The following is a 15,592-nucleotide window of genomic DNA, read 5'->3' on the forward strand; positions in this document are numbered from 1 at the left end:
ACCAGGTCAGACTCAGTTCATCAACATCCAGGTCAGACACAGTTCATCAACAACCAGGTCAGACACAGTTTATCAACAACCAGGTCAGACTCAGTTCATCAGCAACCAGGTCAGACTCAGTTCATCAACATCCAGGTCAGACACAGACTCAGTTCATCAGCAACCAGGTCAGACACAGTTCATCAACAACCAGGTCAGGTCAGACTCAGTTCAACAACAACCAGGTCAGACTCAGTTCATCAACAACCAGGTCAGACTCAGTTAATCAACAACCAGGTCAGACACAGTTCATCAACAACCAGGTCAGACTCAGTTCATCAACAACCAGGTCAGACACAGTTCATCAACAACCAGGTCAGACACAGTTCATCCACAACCAGGTCAGACACAGTTCATCAACAACCAGGTCAGACTCAGTTCATCAACAACCAGGTCAGTTCAGACACAGTTCATCAACATCCAGGTCAGACACAGTTCATCAACAACCAGGTCAGACTCAGTTCATCAACATCCAGGTCAGTTCAGACACAGTTTATCAACATCCAGGTCAGGTCAGACACAGTTCATCAACAACCAGGTCAAACTCAGTTCATCAACAACCAGGTCAGTTCAGACACAGTTCATCAACATCCAGGTCAGGTCAGACTCAGTTCATCAACAACCAGGCCAGACTCAGTTCATCAACAACCAGGTCAGACACAGTTCATCAACAACCAGGTCAGACTCAGTTCATCAACATCCAGGTCAGACTCAATTCATTAACAACCAGGTCAGACACAGTTCAACAACAACCAGGTCAGACTCAGTTCAACAACAACCAGGTCAGACACAGTTCATCAACAACCAGGTCAGACACAGTTCATCAACAACCAGGTCAGACTCAGTTCATCAACATCCAGGTCAGACTCAGTTCATCAACAACCAGGTCAGGTCAGACACAGTTCATCAACAACCAGGTCAGACACAGTTCATCAACAACCAGGTCAGGTCAGACACAGTTCATCAACAACCAGGTCAGACACAGTTCATCAACAACCAGGTCAGACTCAGTTCATCAACAACCAGGTCAGACTCAGTTCATCAACAACCAGGTCAGTTCAGACACAGTTCATCAACATCCAGGTCAGACACAGTTCATCAACAACCAGGTCAGACACAGTTCATCAACAACCAGGCCAGACACAGTTCATCAACAACCAGGTCAGACACAGTTCAACAACAACCAGGTCAGACACAGTTCAACAACATCCAGGTCAGACACAGTTCATCAACAACCAGGTCAGACACAGTTCAACAACAACCAGGTCAGACTCAGTTCATCAACAACCTGGTCAGACTCAGTTCATCAACAACCAGGTCAGACTCAGTTCAACAACAACCAGGTTAAACACAGTTCATCAACAACCAGGTCAGACTCAGTTCATCAGCAACCAGGTCAGACACAGTTCAACAACAACCAGGTCAGATACAGTTTATCTATGTATCTTCTCTACTGTACTGTAGGATAAAAAGGTTTGTCTTTTTACCCTTTAGTCTCTCTCTGAGTCTCTTCCCCGTCCAGTCTCTCTCTTTGAGTCTCTTCCCCGTCCAGTCTCTCTCTCTGAGTCTCTTCCCCGTCCAGTCTCTTCTCTCTCTGAGTCTCTTCCCCGTCCAGTCTCTCTCTCTCTGAGTCTCTTCCCTGTGAGATGTATCTTTCTACCATCCAGTCTCTCTCTCTCTGAGTCTCTTCTCTGTGTCCCTCTAGGATAAAGAGTCGTACCGCTGGCCTATCAAGGAGTCTCTGAAGACGATGGTAGTGTGGTGCTGGAGCATCGAGAGGACCAGGGAGGGAGACCCAGCCAGCCTGCACAACAGAGCACGTAGGATCTCTCAGATCAGCCAGGTAGGGGAGACAGTCACAGCCTTACAGTAACAACGTGCCCTACTGGCTGTTATATGACACACTTCCAGCTGCTCCGTCCATTCTAATGCATTGAATTATATACTGCTCCTGGTATTGCCTTGACGTGGTCGTCCAATCTCCTCTCTGATTCCATACGCTTCGGTAGGGACATTCCCAACAGTAGACACCGACTGTTTAGCGTAGCGGAATACACAGTACGTCCTTCACCTGTCAGAGCAAAATACAGGACATGTCAAGTAGCTAACAGGATCTGAGACTACAGGACATGTCAAGTAGCTAACAGGATCTGAGACTACAGGACAGGTCAAGTAGCTAACAGGATCTGAGACTACAGGACATGTCAAGTAGCTAACAGGATCTGAGACTACAGGACATGTCAAGTAGCTAACAGGATCTGAGACTACAGGACATGTCAAGTAGTTAACAGGATCTGAGACTACAGGACATGTCAAGTAGCTAACAGGATCTGAGACTACAGGACATGTCAAGTAGCTAACAGGATCTGAGACTACAGGACATGTCAAGTAGTTAACAGTCCTGAGACTACAGGACATGTCAAGTAGCTAACAGGATCTGAGACTACAAGACATGTCAAGTAGCTAACAGGATCTGAGACTACAAGACATGTCAAGTAGCTAACAGGATCTGAGACTACAGGACAGGTCAAGTAGCTAACAGGATCTGAGACTACAGGACATGTCAAGTAGCTAACAGGATCTGAGACTACAGGACATGTCAAGTAGCTAACAGGATCTGAGACTACAGGACATGTCAAGTAGCTAACAGGATCTGAGACTACAGGACATGTCAAGTAGCTAACAGGATCTGAGACTACAGGACATGTCAAGTAGCTAACAGGATCTGAGACTACAGGACATGTCAAGTAGTTAACAGTCCTGAGACTACAGGACATGTCAAGTAGCTAACAGGATCTGAGACTACAAGACATGTCAAGTAGCTAACAGGATCTGAGACTACAGGACATGTCAAGTAGCTAACAGGATCTGAGACTACAGGACATGTCAAGTAGCTAACAGGATCTGAGACTACAGGACATGTCAAGTATCTAACAGTCCTGTCTCTCCCTCTGTGTTCTGTCCAGCAACACTCTGTCGAAGGAGCTCCAGGTTTCAGCCCCAGACCCATCGACATGAGCAATGTGACACTGTCCCGGGACCTGCACGTGAGTGACACGCTACACATACTCTGAGTGACACGCTACACGTACTCTGAGTGACACGCTACACATACTCTGAGTGACACGCTACACATACTCTGAGTGACACGCTACACATACTCTGAGTGACGCGCTACACATACTCTGAGTGACACGCTACACATACTCTGAGTGACACGCTACACATACTTTGAGTGACACGCTACACATACTCTGAGTGACACGCTACACATACTCTGAGTGACACGCTACACATACTCTGAGTGACACGCTACACATACTCTGAGCGACACGCTACACATACTCTGAGTGACACGCTACACATACTCTGAGTGACACGCTACACATACTCTGAGTGACACGCTACACATACTCTGAGCGACATGCTACAAGTTCTGTGTTACTTGCAACACAAGATGTGTGTATAATGGTTATGACAAAGTAAGCACCAATCTAATTATTAAGTTGAATGTCTCTTATGTCCATTCTTTTCAGTCTATGGCAGAACTGCTTGCAGAGAACTATCATAATATTTGGGCGAAGAAGAAGAAAGTTGAACTAGAAGCCAAAGGTACGTACAGCGGGACAGATTGTCCTTCAGGACAGACTTATCTCTTGTCCGTTAGCTTCAAAACACAAAGTAACCACCTGTTCCTGGTCTTGGGTTTGTAACTGCTTTCCTGGTCTTGATCTGTTTCTGTGCCTCTCTGTATCTCTCTCTGTCTCCTGTGTTTAATAGGTAGAACAGTGCTCTTTACTGATGAAGGTAACACAACGTCAAACTGTAGCTCACGCTGCCGCTAGACATCCAACTAGAATACCTTAGATAGCTGCTAGACATCCAACTAGAAGAGACCTTAGATAGCTGCTAGACATCCAACTAGAAGAGACCTGAGATAGCTGCTAGACATCCAACTAGAAGACCTGAGATAGCTGCTAGACATCCAACTAGAAGAGACCTGAGATAGCTGCTAGACATCCAACTAGAAGAGACCTTAGATAGCTGCTAGACATCCAACTAGAAGAGACCTGAGATAGCTGCTAGACATCCAAATAGAAGACCTTAGATAGCTGCTAGACATCCAACTAGAAGACCTGAGATAGCTGCTAGACATCCAACTAGAAGACCTTAGATAGCTGCTAGACATCCAACTAGAAGACCTTAGATAGCTGCTAGACATCCAACTAGAAGAGACCTGAGATAGCTGCTAGACATCCAACTAGAAGACCTGAGATAGCTGCTAGACATCCAACTAGAAGAGACCTGAGATAGCTGCTAGACATCCAACTAGAAGAGACCTGAGATAGCTGCTAGACATCCAACTAGAAGAGACCTTAGATAGCTGCTAGACATCCAACTAGAAGAGACCTTAGATAGCTGCTAGACATCCAACTAGAAGAGACCTGAGATAGCTGCTAGACATCCAACTAGAAGACCTTAGATAGCTGCTAGACATCCAACTAGAAGACCTTAGATAGCTGCTAGACATCCAACTAGAAGACCTGAGATAGCTGCTAGACATCCAACTAGAAGAGACCTGAGATAGCTGCTAGACATCCAACTAGAAGAGACCTTAGATAGCTGCTAGACATCCAACTAGAAGACCTGAGATAGCTGCTAGACATCCAACTAGAAGTCCTTAGATAGCTGCTAGACATCCAACTAGAAGACCTTAGATAGCTGCTAGATATCCAACTAGAAGAGACCATAGATAGCTGCTAGACATCCAAATAGAAGAGACCATAGATAGCTGCTAGACATCCAACTAGAAGAGACCTGAGATAGCTGCTAGACATCCAACTAGAAGACCTTAGATAGCTGCTAGACATCCAACTAGAAGAGACCTTAGATAGCTGCTAGACATCCAACTAGAAGACCTTAGATAGCTGCTAGACATCCAACTAGAAGACCTGAGATAGCTGCTAGACATCCAACTAGAAGAGACCTGAGATAGCTTCTAGACATCCAACTAGAAGACCTTAGATAGCTGCTAGACATCCAACTAGAAGAGACCTTAGATAGCTGCTAGACATCCAACTAGAAGACCTGAGATAGCTGCTAGACATCCAACTAGAAGACCTGAGATAGCTGCTAGACATCCAACTAGAAGAGACCATAGATAGCTGCTAGACATCCAACTAGAAGACCTTAGATAGCTGCTAGACATCCAACTAGAAGACCTTAGATAGCAGCTAGACATCCAACTAGAAGAGACCTTAGATAGCTGCTAGACATCCAACTAGAAGAGACCTTAGATAGCTGCTAGACATCCAAATAGAAGACCTTAGATAGCTGCTAGACATCCAACTAGAAGAGACCTTAGATAGCTGCTAGACATCCAACTAGAAGACCTGAGATAGCTGCTAGACATCCAAATAGAAGACCTTAGATAGCTGCTAGACATCCAACTAGTAGAGACCTGAGATAGCTGCTAGACATCCAACTAGAAGATACCTTAGATAGCTGCTAGACATCCAACTAGAAGAGACCTGAGATAGCTGCTAGACATCCAACTAGAAGACCTTAGATAGCTGCTAGACATCCAACTAGAAGACCTTAGATAGCTGCTAGACATCCAACTAGAAGAGACCTTAGATAGCTGCTAGACATCCAACTAGAAGAGACCTGAGATAGCTGCTAGACATCCAACTAGAAGAGACCTTAGATAGCTGCTAGACATCCAACTGGAAGACCTTAGATAGCTGCTAGACATCCAACTAGAAGAGACCTTAGATAGCTGCTAGACATCCAACTAGAAGAGACCTGAGATAGCTGCTAGACATCCAACTAGAAGACCTTAGATAGCTGCTAGACATCCAACTAGAAGACCTTAGATAGCTGCTAGACATCCAACTAGAAGAGACCTGAGATAGCTGCTAGACATCCAACTAGAAGACCTTAGATAGCTGCTAGACATCCAACTAGAAGACCTGAGATAGCTGCTAGACATCCAACTAGAAGAGACCTGAGATAGCTGCTAGACATCCAACTAGAAGACCTGAGATAGCTGCTAGACATCCAACTAGAAGACCTGAGATAGCTGCTAGACATCCAACTAGAAGAGACCTGAGATAGCTGCTAGACATCCAACTAGAATACCTTAGATAGCTGCTAGACATCCAACTAGTAGAGACCTGAGATAGCTGCTAGACATCCAACTAGAAGAGACCTGAGATAGCTGCTAGACATCCAACTAGAAGAGACCTGAGATAGCTGCTAGACATCCAACTAGAAGAGACCTTAGATAGCTGCTAGACATCCAACTAGAAGACCTGAGATAGCTGCTAGACATCCAACTAGAAGAGACCTGAGATAGCTGCTAGACATCCAACTAGAAGAGACCTGAGATAGCTGCTAGACATCCAACTAGAAGAGACCTTAGATAGCTGCTAGACATCCAACTAGAAGACCTGAGATAGCTGCTAGACATCCAACTAGAAGACCTTAGATAGCTGCTAGACATCCAACTAGAAGAGACCTTAGATAGCTGCTAGACATCCAACTAGAAGACCTGAGATAGCTGCTAGACATCCAACTAGAAGAGACCTTAGATAGCTGCTAGACATCCAACTAGAAGACCTGAGATAGCTGCTAGACATCCAACTAAAAGACCTGAGATAGCTGCTAGACATCCAACTAGAAGACCTTAGATAGCTGCTAGACATCCAACTAGAAGAGACCTTAGATAGCTGCTAGACATCCAACTAGAAGACCTGAGATAGCTGCTAGACATCCAACTAGAAGACCTGAGATAGCTGCTAGACATCCAACTAGAAGAGACCTTAGATAGCTGCTAGACATCCAACTAGAAGAGACCTGAGATAGCTGCTAGACATCCAACTAGAAGAGACCTGAGATAGCTGCTAGACATCCAACTAGAAGACCTGAGATAGCTGCTAGACATCCAACTAGAAGACCTGAGATAGCTGCTAGACATCCAACTAGAAGACCTGAGATAGCTGCTAGACATCCAACTAGAAGAGACCTTAGATAGCTGCTAGACATCCAACTAGAAGACCTTAGATAGCTGCTAGACATCCAACTAGAAGACCTTAGATAGCAGCTAGACATCCAACTAGAAGAGACCATAGATAGCTGCTAGACATCCAAATAGAAGAGACCATAGATGCACATCTTTACTGTGTTGGCTGCACCCACAGCTATACTGTGTTGGCTGCACCCACAGCTATACTGTGTTGGCTGGGCCCACAGCTATACTGTGTTGGCCGGGCCCACAGCTATACTGTGTTGGCAGGGCCCACAGCTATACTGTGTTGGCCGGGCCCACAGCTATACTGTGTTGGCTGGACCCACAGCTATACTGTGTTGGCTGAACCCACAGCTATACTGTGTTGGCTGGGCCCACAGCTATACTGTGTTGGCTGGGCCCACAGCTATACTGTGTTGGCTGGGCTCACAGCTATAATGTGTTGGCTGAACCCACAGCTATACTGTGTTGGCTGGGCCCACAGCTATACTGTGTTGGCTGGGCCCACAGCTATACTGTGTTGGCTGGGCCCACAGCTATACTGTGTTGGCTGGGCTCACAGCTATACTGTGTTGGCTGGGCCCACAGCTATACTGTGTTGGCCGGGCCCACAGCTATACTGTGTTGGCAGGGCCCACAGCTATACTGTGTTGGCTGGGCCCACAGCTATCCTGTGTTGGCTGGGCCCACAGCTATACTTTGTTGCCTGGGCCCACAGCTATACTGTGTTGGCTGGGCTCACAGCTATACTGTGTTGGCTGGGCCCACAGCTATACTGTGTTGGCCGGGCCCACAGCTATACTGTGTTGGCTGGGCTCACAGCTATACTGTGTTGGCCGGGCCCACAGCTATACTGTGTTGGCTGGGCCCACAGCTATACTGTGTTGGCTGAACCCACAGCTATACTGTGTTGGCTGAGCCCACAGCTATACTGTGTTGGCTGGGCTCACAGCTATACTGTGTTGGCTGGGCCCACAGCGGAAGGCATGCCATCACCTTCACACGAGGACGAGGACTCTCCAAACAGTCACTCCTGCTTCTATGCCGTCCTATAGTAGTACACTAGTAGTTTTTCTTTGCACGGGATTTTACTAACTGCTGGTTTGATTTCTAGTTCAGTTAACAACCAGCAGGTGTCACTGTGACACTGTGTGAAGTCGTCTCTCCTTCACTGACGCTGCACAGTCAATGTCCCCCCACCTATTTTCAAACATCCAATTTTTTTATTTTTTTCTGTCTCAGTGTTTCTTCTGATCTTGTTCCAGGAGGGGGGAACCATCCATTACTGGTGCCCTATGACACGCTCACTGCCAGAGAGAAATACAAAGACAGAGGAAAAGCACAAGACATTCTCAAGTTCTTTCAGATAAATGGCTACACTGTGTCCAGGTGAGGATGGTTATACTGTGTCCAGGTGAGGATGGTTATACTGTGTCCAGGTGAGGATGGTTACTCTGTGTCCAGGTGAGGATGGTTACTCTGTGTCCAGGTGAGGATGGTTATACTGTGTCCAGGTGAGGATGGTTATACTGTGTCCAGGTGAGGATGGTTACTCTGTGTCCAGGTGAGGATGGTTACTCTGTGTCCAGGTGAGGATGGTTACTCTGTGTCCAGGTGAGGATGGTTACTCTGTGTCCAGGTGAGGATGGTTACACTGTGTCCAGGTGAGGATGGTTACTCTGTGTCCAGGTGAGGATGGTTATACTGTGTCCAGGTGAGGATGGTTATACTGTGTCCAGGTGAGGATGGTTACTCTGTGTCCAGGTGAGGATGGTTATACTGTGTCCAGGTGAGGATGGTTACTCTGTGTCCAGGTGAGGATGGCTACACTGTGTCCAGGTGAGGATGTTTACTCTGTGTCCAGGTGAGGATGGCTACACTGTGTCCAGGTGAGGATGGTTATACTGTGTCCAGGTGAGGATGGTTACTCTGTGTCCAGGTGAGGATGGCTACACTGTGTCCAGGTGAGGATGGTTATTCTGTGTCCAGGTGAGGATGGCTACACTGTGTCCAGGTGAGGATGGCTACTCTGTGTCCAGGTGAGGATGGTTATACTGTGTCCAGGTGAGGATGGTTATACTGTGTCCAGGTGAGGATGGCTACACTGTGTCCAGGTGAGGATGGCTACTCTGTGTCCAGGTGAGGATGGTTATACTGTGTCCAGGTGAGGATGGTTATACTGTGTCCAGGTGAGGATGACTACACTGTGTCCAGGTGAGGATGGCTACTCTGTGTCCAGGTGAGGATGGCTACACTGTCCAGGTGAGGATGGTTATACTGTGTCCAGGTGAGGATGGTTATACTGTGTCCAGGTGAGGATGGCTACTCTGTGTCCAGGTGAGGATGGTTATACTGTGTCCAGGTGAGGATGGCTACACTGTGTCCAGGTGAGGATGGCTACTCTGTGTCCAGGTGAGGATGGTTATACTGTGTCCAGGTGAGGATGGCTACACTGTCCAGGTGAGGATGGTTATACTGTGTCCAGGTGAGGATGGTTATACTGTGTCCAGGTGAGGATGGTTATACTGTGTCCAGGTGAGGATGGTTACTCTGTGTCCAGGTGAGGATGGTTATACTGTCCAGGTGAGGATGGTTATACTGTGTCCAGGTGAGGATGGTTATACTGTGTCCAGGTGAGGATGGCTACACTGTGTCCAGGTGAGGATGGTTATACTGTGTCCAGGTGAGGATGGTTACTCTGTGTCCAGGTGAGGATGGTTATACTGTGTCCAGGTGAGGATGGTTATACTGTGTCCAGGTGAGGATGGCTACACTGTCCAGGTGAGGATGGTTATACTGTGTCCAGGTGAGGATGGTTATACTGTGTCCAGGTGAGGATGGTTATACTGTGTCCAGGTGAGGATGGCTACTCTGTGTCCAGGTGAGGATGGCTACACTGTCCAGGTGAGGATGGTTATACTGTGTCCAGGTGAGGATGGTTATACTGTGTCCAGGTGAGGATGGTTATACTGTGTCCAGGTGAGGATGGTTATACTGTGTCCAGGTGAGGATGGCTATACTGTGTCCAGGTGAGGATGGCTATACTGTGTCCAGGTAAGGATGGGACAATCTCCCCTATAAGAAGTAGAAGAGATGTGAGTGTTACTGTCCTTCTATGACTGACTGCCTGGCTGTTGACTGACTGCCTGGCTGTTGACTGACTGACTGGCTGTTTTCTGACTGACTGGCTGCCTGGCTGTTAACTGATTATCTGACTGACTGACTGGCTGTTAACTGATTACGTGGCTGACTGGCTGGCTGATTGGCTGGCTGGCTGGCTGACTGACTGGCTGGCTGATTGTTAACTGATTATCTGGCTGACTGGCTGACTGGTTGGCTGACTGACTGGCTGACTGGCTGGCTGACTGGCCGACTGTCTGTCCGTTTATCTGTATGTAAGACAGATATACTGACTGGCTGACTGATTGTCTAACTGGCTGGCTGGCTGACTGACTGACTGGTTTATCTCCACAGGGCCATGAAAGAGCAGGAGCTGGATACTCCCTCCATAGAGAAGCGTTTTGCCTACACCTTCCTGCAGCAGCTCATCACTTATGTAGACCAGGCCCACGAACACATGCTGGAGTCTGGTGAGGATAAAACTTCACATTGGTTACGTCCCCAACGGCACCTTATTGCCATAGGGCTCTGGTCAAAAGTAGTGCACTAACACAGGCAATAGGATGCCATTGGGGATTAAGGCATTGTCTGCTACTTAAATGAATATTACTTCAATTTAAATATTAACAATACTAACGTCTATTATTCCACTAAATCATTGTCCCTGTTCCTGATGTCCCTGTTCTGATGTCCCTGTTCCTGATGTCCCCCTCCCCTCTCTATAAGATGTTGGGACACCACCTAACGTTTATTATTCCACTAAATCGTTGACTCTTGTTCCTGTTGTCCCTGTTCCTGTTGTCCCTGTTCCTGTTGTCCCCCTTCCCTCTCTATAAGACGTTGGGACACCACCGAAAGGAGCGAGCATTCCTCACGAGCAGCAGATTAAGTTTTTCGGAAAGGTGAGACTGACTCCGACCTGCTTTTCTCCACCATGTCCTACAACAATCAAACACACAAACATCAACCTCAGAAGATTTATAAATAGTATTTACCTAATACACTGAACTCCAACTGTATTGGGACAAATCAAAGTTTATTTGTCACGTACGCTGAATACAACAGGTGTAGTAGACCTCACAGTGAAATGCTGAATACAACAGGTGTAGACCTTACAGTGAAATGCTGAATACAACAGGTGTAGTAGACCTGACAGTGAAATGCTGAATACAACAGGTGTAGTAGACCTTACAGTGAAATGCTGAATACAACAGGTGTAGTAGACCTTACAGTGAAATGCTGAATACAACAGGTGTAGTAGACCTCACAGTGAAATGCTGAATACAACAGGTGTAGTAGACCTCACAGTGAAATGCTGAATACAACAGGTGTAGTAGACCTCACAGTGAAATGCTGAATACAACAGGTGTAGTAGACCTCACAGTGAAATGCTGAATACAACAGGTGTAGTAGACCTCACAGTGAAATGCTGAATACAACAGGTGTAGTAGACCTCACAGTGAAATGCTGAATACAACAGGTGTAGTAGACCTCACAGTGAAACGCTGAATACAACAGGTGTAGTAGACCTCACAGTGAAAACGCTGAATACAACAGGTGTAGTAGACCTCACAGTGAAATGCTGAATACAACAGGTGTAGTAGACCTCACAGTGAAATACTGAATACAACAGGTGTAGTAGACCTTACAGTGAAATGCTGAATACAACAGGTGTAGTAGACCTTACAGTGAAATGCTGAATACAACAGGTGTAGTAGACCTCACAGTGAAATGCTGAATACAACAGGTGTAGTAGACCTTACAGTGAAATGCTGAATACAACAGGTGTAGTAGACCTCACAGTGAAATGCTGAATACAACAGGTGTAGTAGACCTCACAGTGAAATGCTGAATACAACAGGTGTAGTAGACCTTACAGTGAAATGCTGAATACAACAGGGTAGTAGACCTCACAGTGAAATGCTGAATACAACAGGTGTAGTAGACCTCACAGTGAAATGCTGAATACAACAGGGTAGTAAACAGGTGTAGTAGACCTCACAGTGAAATGCTGAATACAACAGGTGTAGTAGACCTCACAGTGAAATGCTGAATACAACAGGTGTAGTAGACCTCACAGTGAAATGCTGAATACAACAGGTGTAGTAGACCTCACAGTGAAATGCTGAATACAACAGGTGTAGTAGACCTCACAGTGAAATGCAAAATACAACAGTAGGCTATATACAGTAGAGAGGCTATATACAGTAGAGAGGCTATATACAGTAGAGAGGCTATATACAGTAGAGGCTATATACAGTAGAGAGGCTATATACAGTAGAGAGGCTATATACAGTAGAGAGGCTATATATAGTGTAGAGGTTATATACAGTAGAGAGGCTGTATACAGACACCAGTTAGTCAGGTTGATTGAGGTAGTATATAGACATGGTTAAAGTGACCATGCAGGTATGATGAACAGAGAGTAGCAGTAGCGTAAGTGACACATGTTGGGTTGTTTTGGCTCCGTACTCCAGCACTTTGGATATGAAATTATATAATTACTATGAGGTTAAAGTGCAGCCTGTCAGTTTTAATTTCCATATCAGGTGAGGAAGTGACAGAGGCTTAAATATCATACCCCCCCAAAATGACATATCCTCTGTTATTGTAATGATGAGAGGTTAGCATGTCTTGGAGGTATGCTAATCTCCCCAGTTATTGTAATGATGAGAGTTATCATGTTTTGGAGGTATGCTAATCTCCCTTGTTATTGTAATGATGAGAGGTTAGCATGTCTTGAAGGTATGCTAACATCCCCTGTTATTGTAATGATGAGAGGTTAGCATTCCCTGAAGGTATGCTAATCTCCCTTGTTATTGTAATGATGAGAGTTAGCATGTCTGGGAGAAATGCTAACCTCCCTTGTTATTGTAATGATGAGAGGTTAGCATGTCTTGGAGGTATGCTAACCTCCCTTGTTATTGTAATGATGAGAGGTTAGCATGTCTTGGGGGTATGCTAACATCCCCTGTTATTGTAATGGTGAGAGGTTAGCATGTCTTGGAGGTATGCTAACATCCCCTGTTATTGTAATGATGAGAGGTTAGCATGTCTTGGCGGTATGCTAACCTCCCCTGTTATTGTAATGGTGAGAGGTTAGCATGTCCTGGAGGTATGATGTGTGTCTAACTTTATCACTCATTATTATTCACGATTCATTCAGGATTAGATGTAACCATGGTAGCGTCCACATTAATGTAGAAGTGTTCAGAAACATATCCTATTCTTATTTACAATTATAAATGATCTCAAAATGACAAAGTACATGATTTACTATTAATTTCTATTGGGCAACCAAATAATCTGAAACACAACCAAAACAAACAGCCAACAAGTTTGTAGAGTCACAAGCTTTATGTAATCATTGCGTGCTATGAATCAGGCACCAAATACACATAAAAGTGAATGTGTCCCAATACTTTTAGTCCCCTAAAATGGGGGGTCTATGTACAAGTAGGGCTGTAATATCTTAACGGTTCACCCGATATGGATGGAAATACCCCCAAATGAAAGCTGACAGTCTGCCCTTAAATCATTTCAAATCCAGAGTGCTGAAATATTGTCACGTTCACTGTCCTCGAACTCCCTGTCATAGATCAGCCGAGGCGCAGCGTGCCGGTAATTCCACATCCTTTATTTTGAAGTGAAACCGAACAAAACAATAAACAGGATAAACAGAAATAAACGTGTCGCAACTGTGGCGGACACAAAACACTCACAGAAAGAATAATTACCCACAAACACAGGTGGGGGAAAAGGCTGCCTAAGTATGATTCCCAATCAGAGACAACGATAGACAGCTGGCTCTGATTGGAAACCATACTCGGCCAAAACAAAGAAATAGAATGACATAGAATGCCCACCCCCACATCACAGCCTGACCTAACCAAAATAGAGGAAATAAAACGTCTCTCTCAGGTCAGGGCGTGACAAATACAGAGCCAAAACAACTAAATATACATTTTAGTAATTTAGCAGACGCTCTTATCCAGAGCGACTTACAGTAGTGAATGCATACATTTCATACATTTCAAATACTGGCCCCCCGTGGGAATCGAACCCACAACCCTGGCGTTGCAAACACCATGCTCTACCAACTGAGCTACAACACATCCTGGCTCCTATTCCCTATATAGAGCACTACTTTAGACCAGGGCCCTATTCCCTATATAGTCCACTACTTTATACTACAGCCCTATTCCCTATATAGAACACTACTTTATACTACAGCCCTATTCCCTATATAGTGCACTACTTTATACTACAGCCCTATTCCCTATATAGTGCACTACTTTAGACCAGGGCCCTATTCCCTATATAGTGCACTACTTTAGACCAGGGCCCTATTCCCTATATAGTGCACTACTTTAGACCAGGGCCCTATTCCCTATATAGTGCACTACTTTAGACCAGGGCCCTATTCCCTATATAGTGCACTACTTTAGACCAGGGCCCTATTCCCTATATAGTGCACTACTTTAGACCAGGGCCCTATTCCCTATATAGAGCACTACTTTAGACCAGGGCCCTATTCCCTATATAGAGCACTACTTTAGACCAGGGCCCTATTCCCTATATAGAACACTACTTTATACTACAGCCCTATTCCCTATATAGTGCACTACTTTATACTACAGCCCTATTCCCTATATAGAGCACTACTTTATACTACAGCCCTATTCCCTATATAGTGCACTACTTTATACTACAGCCCTATTCCCTATATAGTGCACTACTTTATACTACAGCCCTATTCCCTACATAGTGCACTACTTTAGACCAGGGTGCCGTTGTGGATGTATTATAACCACAGACCAAGTCTGATTACAGGTCTGATGCAGGGAATAGCCAGGCAGGCTGCTTGTGTAACAGTTGAAATTATCTCAGAGAAAAGCTGTGTTTACCATCGACTCAACAGTGACAAGCAGCAGGGCCTTGTACAATAACACTCAGGCCAGGACAACACCAGGCAACGACAAGGTCCAATCATGAGATGAGCTAGCCAGCAACACAGACTCATTGGTTAAAGGACAGGAGATGACCTTAGTCTCTCTTGAGAAGCTAAAATCTTTCACGTTCACTATTTCTGACCAGTGAGACTAACGGAACGTTGGGCTCCCTTAGGTGGTCCTGCCATTGGTCGACCAGTACTTCAAGAATCACCGCCTCTACTTCCTGTCCACGGCCATCCGACCAATCAGCAGCGGGGGCCACGCCTCCAATAAGGAGAAGGAGATGGTGACAAGGTGAGGGATTACACTTCGAGTTGCATGTTCAGTACATCGCTTCAGTCTCTGTAGAACAATGAGAATATTAATGAATGGAATGGAAAGGTGCTGTGGGATTGTTTAACGTAAATCGGGTTTCAGATGTTTTCAGAAGATGGGGAAGGGACTCTGT

The 15,592-nt window shown here is 45.6% G+C and overlaps 1 protein-coding gene across 1 annotated transcript in view; it reads left to right on the forward strand.

Annotated features, from left to right (window-relative positions):
• Positions 1-15,592, forward strand: part of LOC115190095 (ryanodine receptor 2) — a 222,833-nt gene that overhangs the window by 124,324 nt on the left and 82,917 nt on the right. Inside the window, exons 36-42 of the mRNA XM_029748570.1 lie at positions 1,745-1,882; positions 3,006-3,086; positions 3,576-3,651; positions 8,335-8,458; positions 10,544-10,659; positions 11,027-11,091; positions 15,317-15,438. Coding sequence (XP_029604430.1) covers positions 1,745-1,882; positions 3,006-3,086; positions 3,576-3,651; positions 8,335-8,458; positions 10,544-10,659; positions 11,027-11,091; positions 15,317-15,438 — 722 coding nt within the window. The remainder of the gene's footprint in view (positions 1-1,744; positions 1,883-3,005; positions 3,087-3,575; positions 3,652-8,334; positions 8,459-10,543; positions 10,660-11,026; positions 11,092-15,316; positions 15,439-15,592) is intronic.

Source organism: Salmo trutta, unplaced genomic scaffold (assembly GCF_901001165.1).
Source record: "Salmo trutta unplaced genomic scaffold, fSalTru1.1, whole genome shotgun sequence".
Taxonomy (NCBI): Eukaryota; Metazoa; Chordata; class Actinopteri; order Salmoniformes; family Salmonidae; genus Salmo; species Salmo trutta.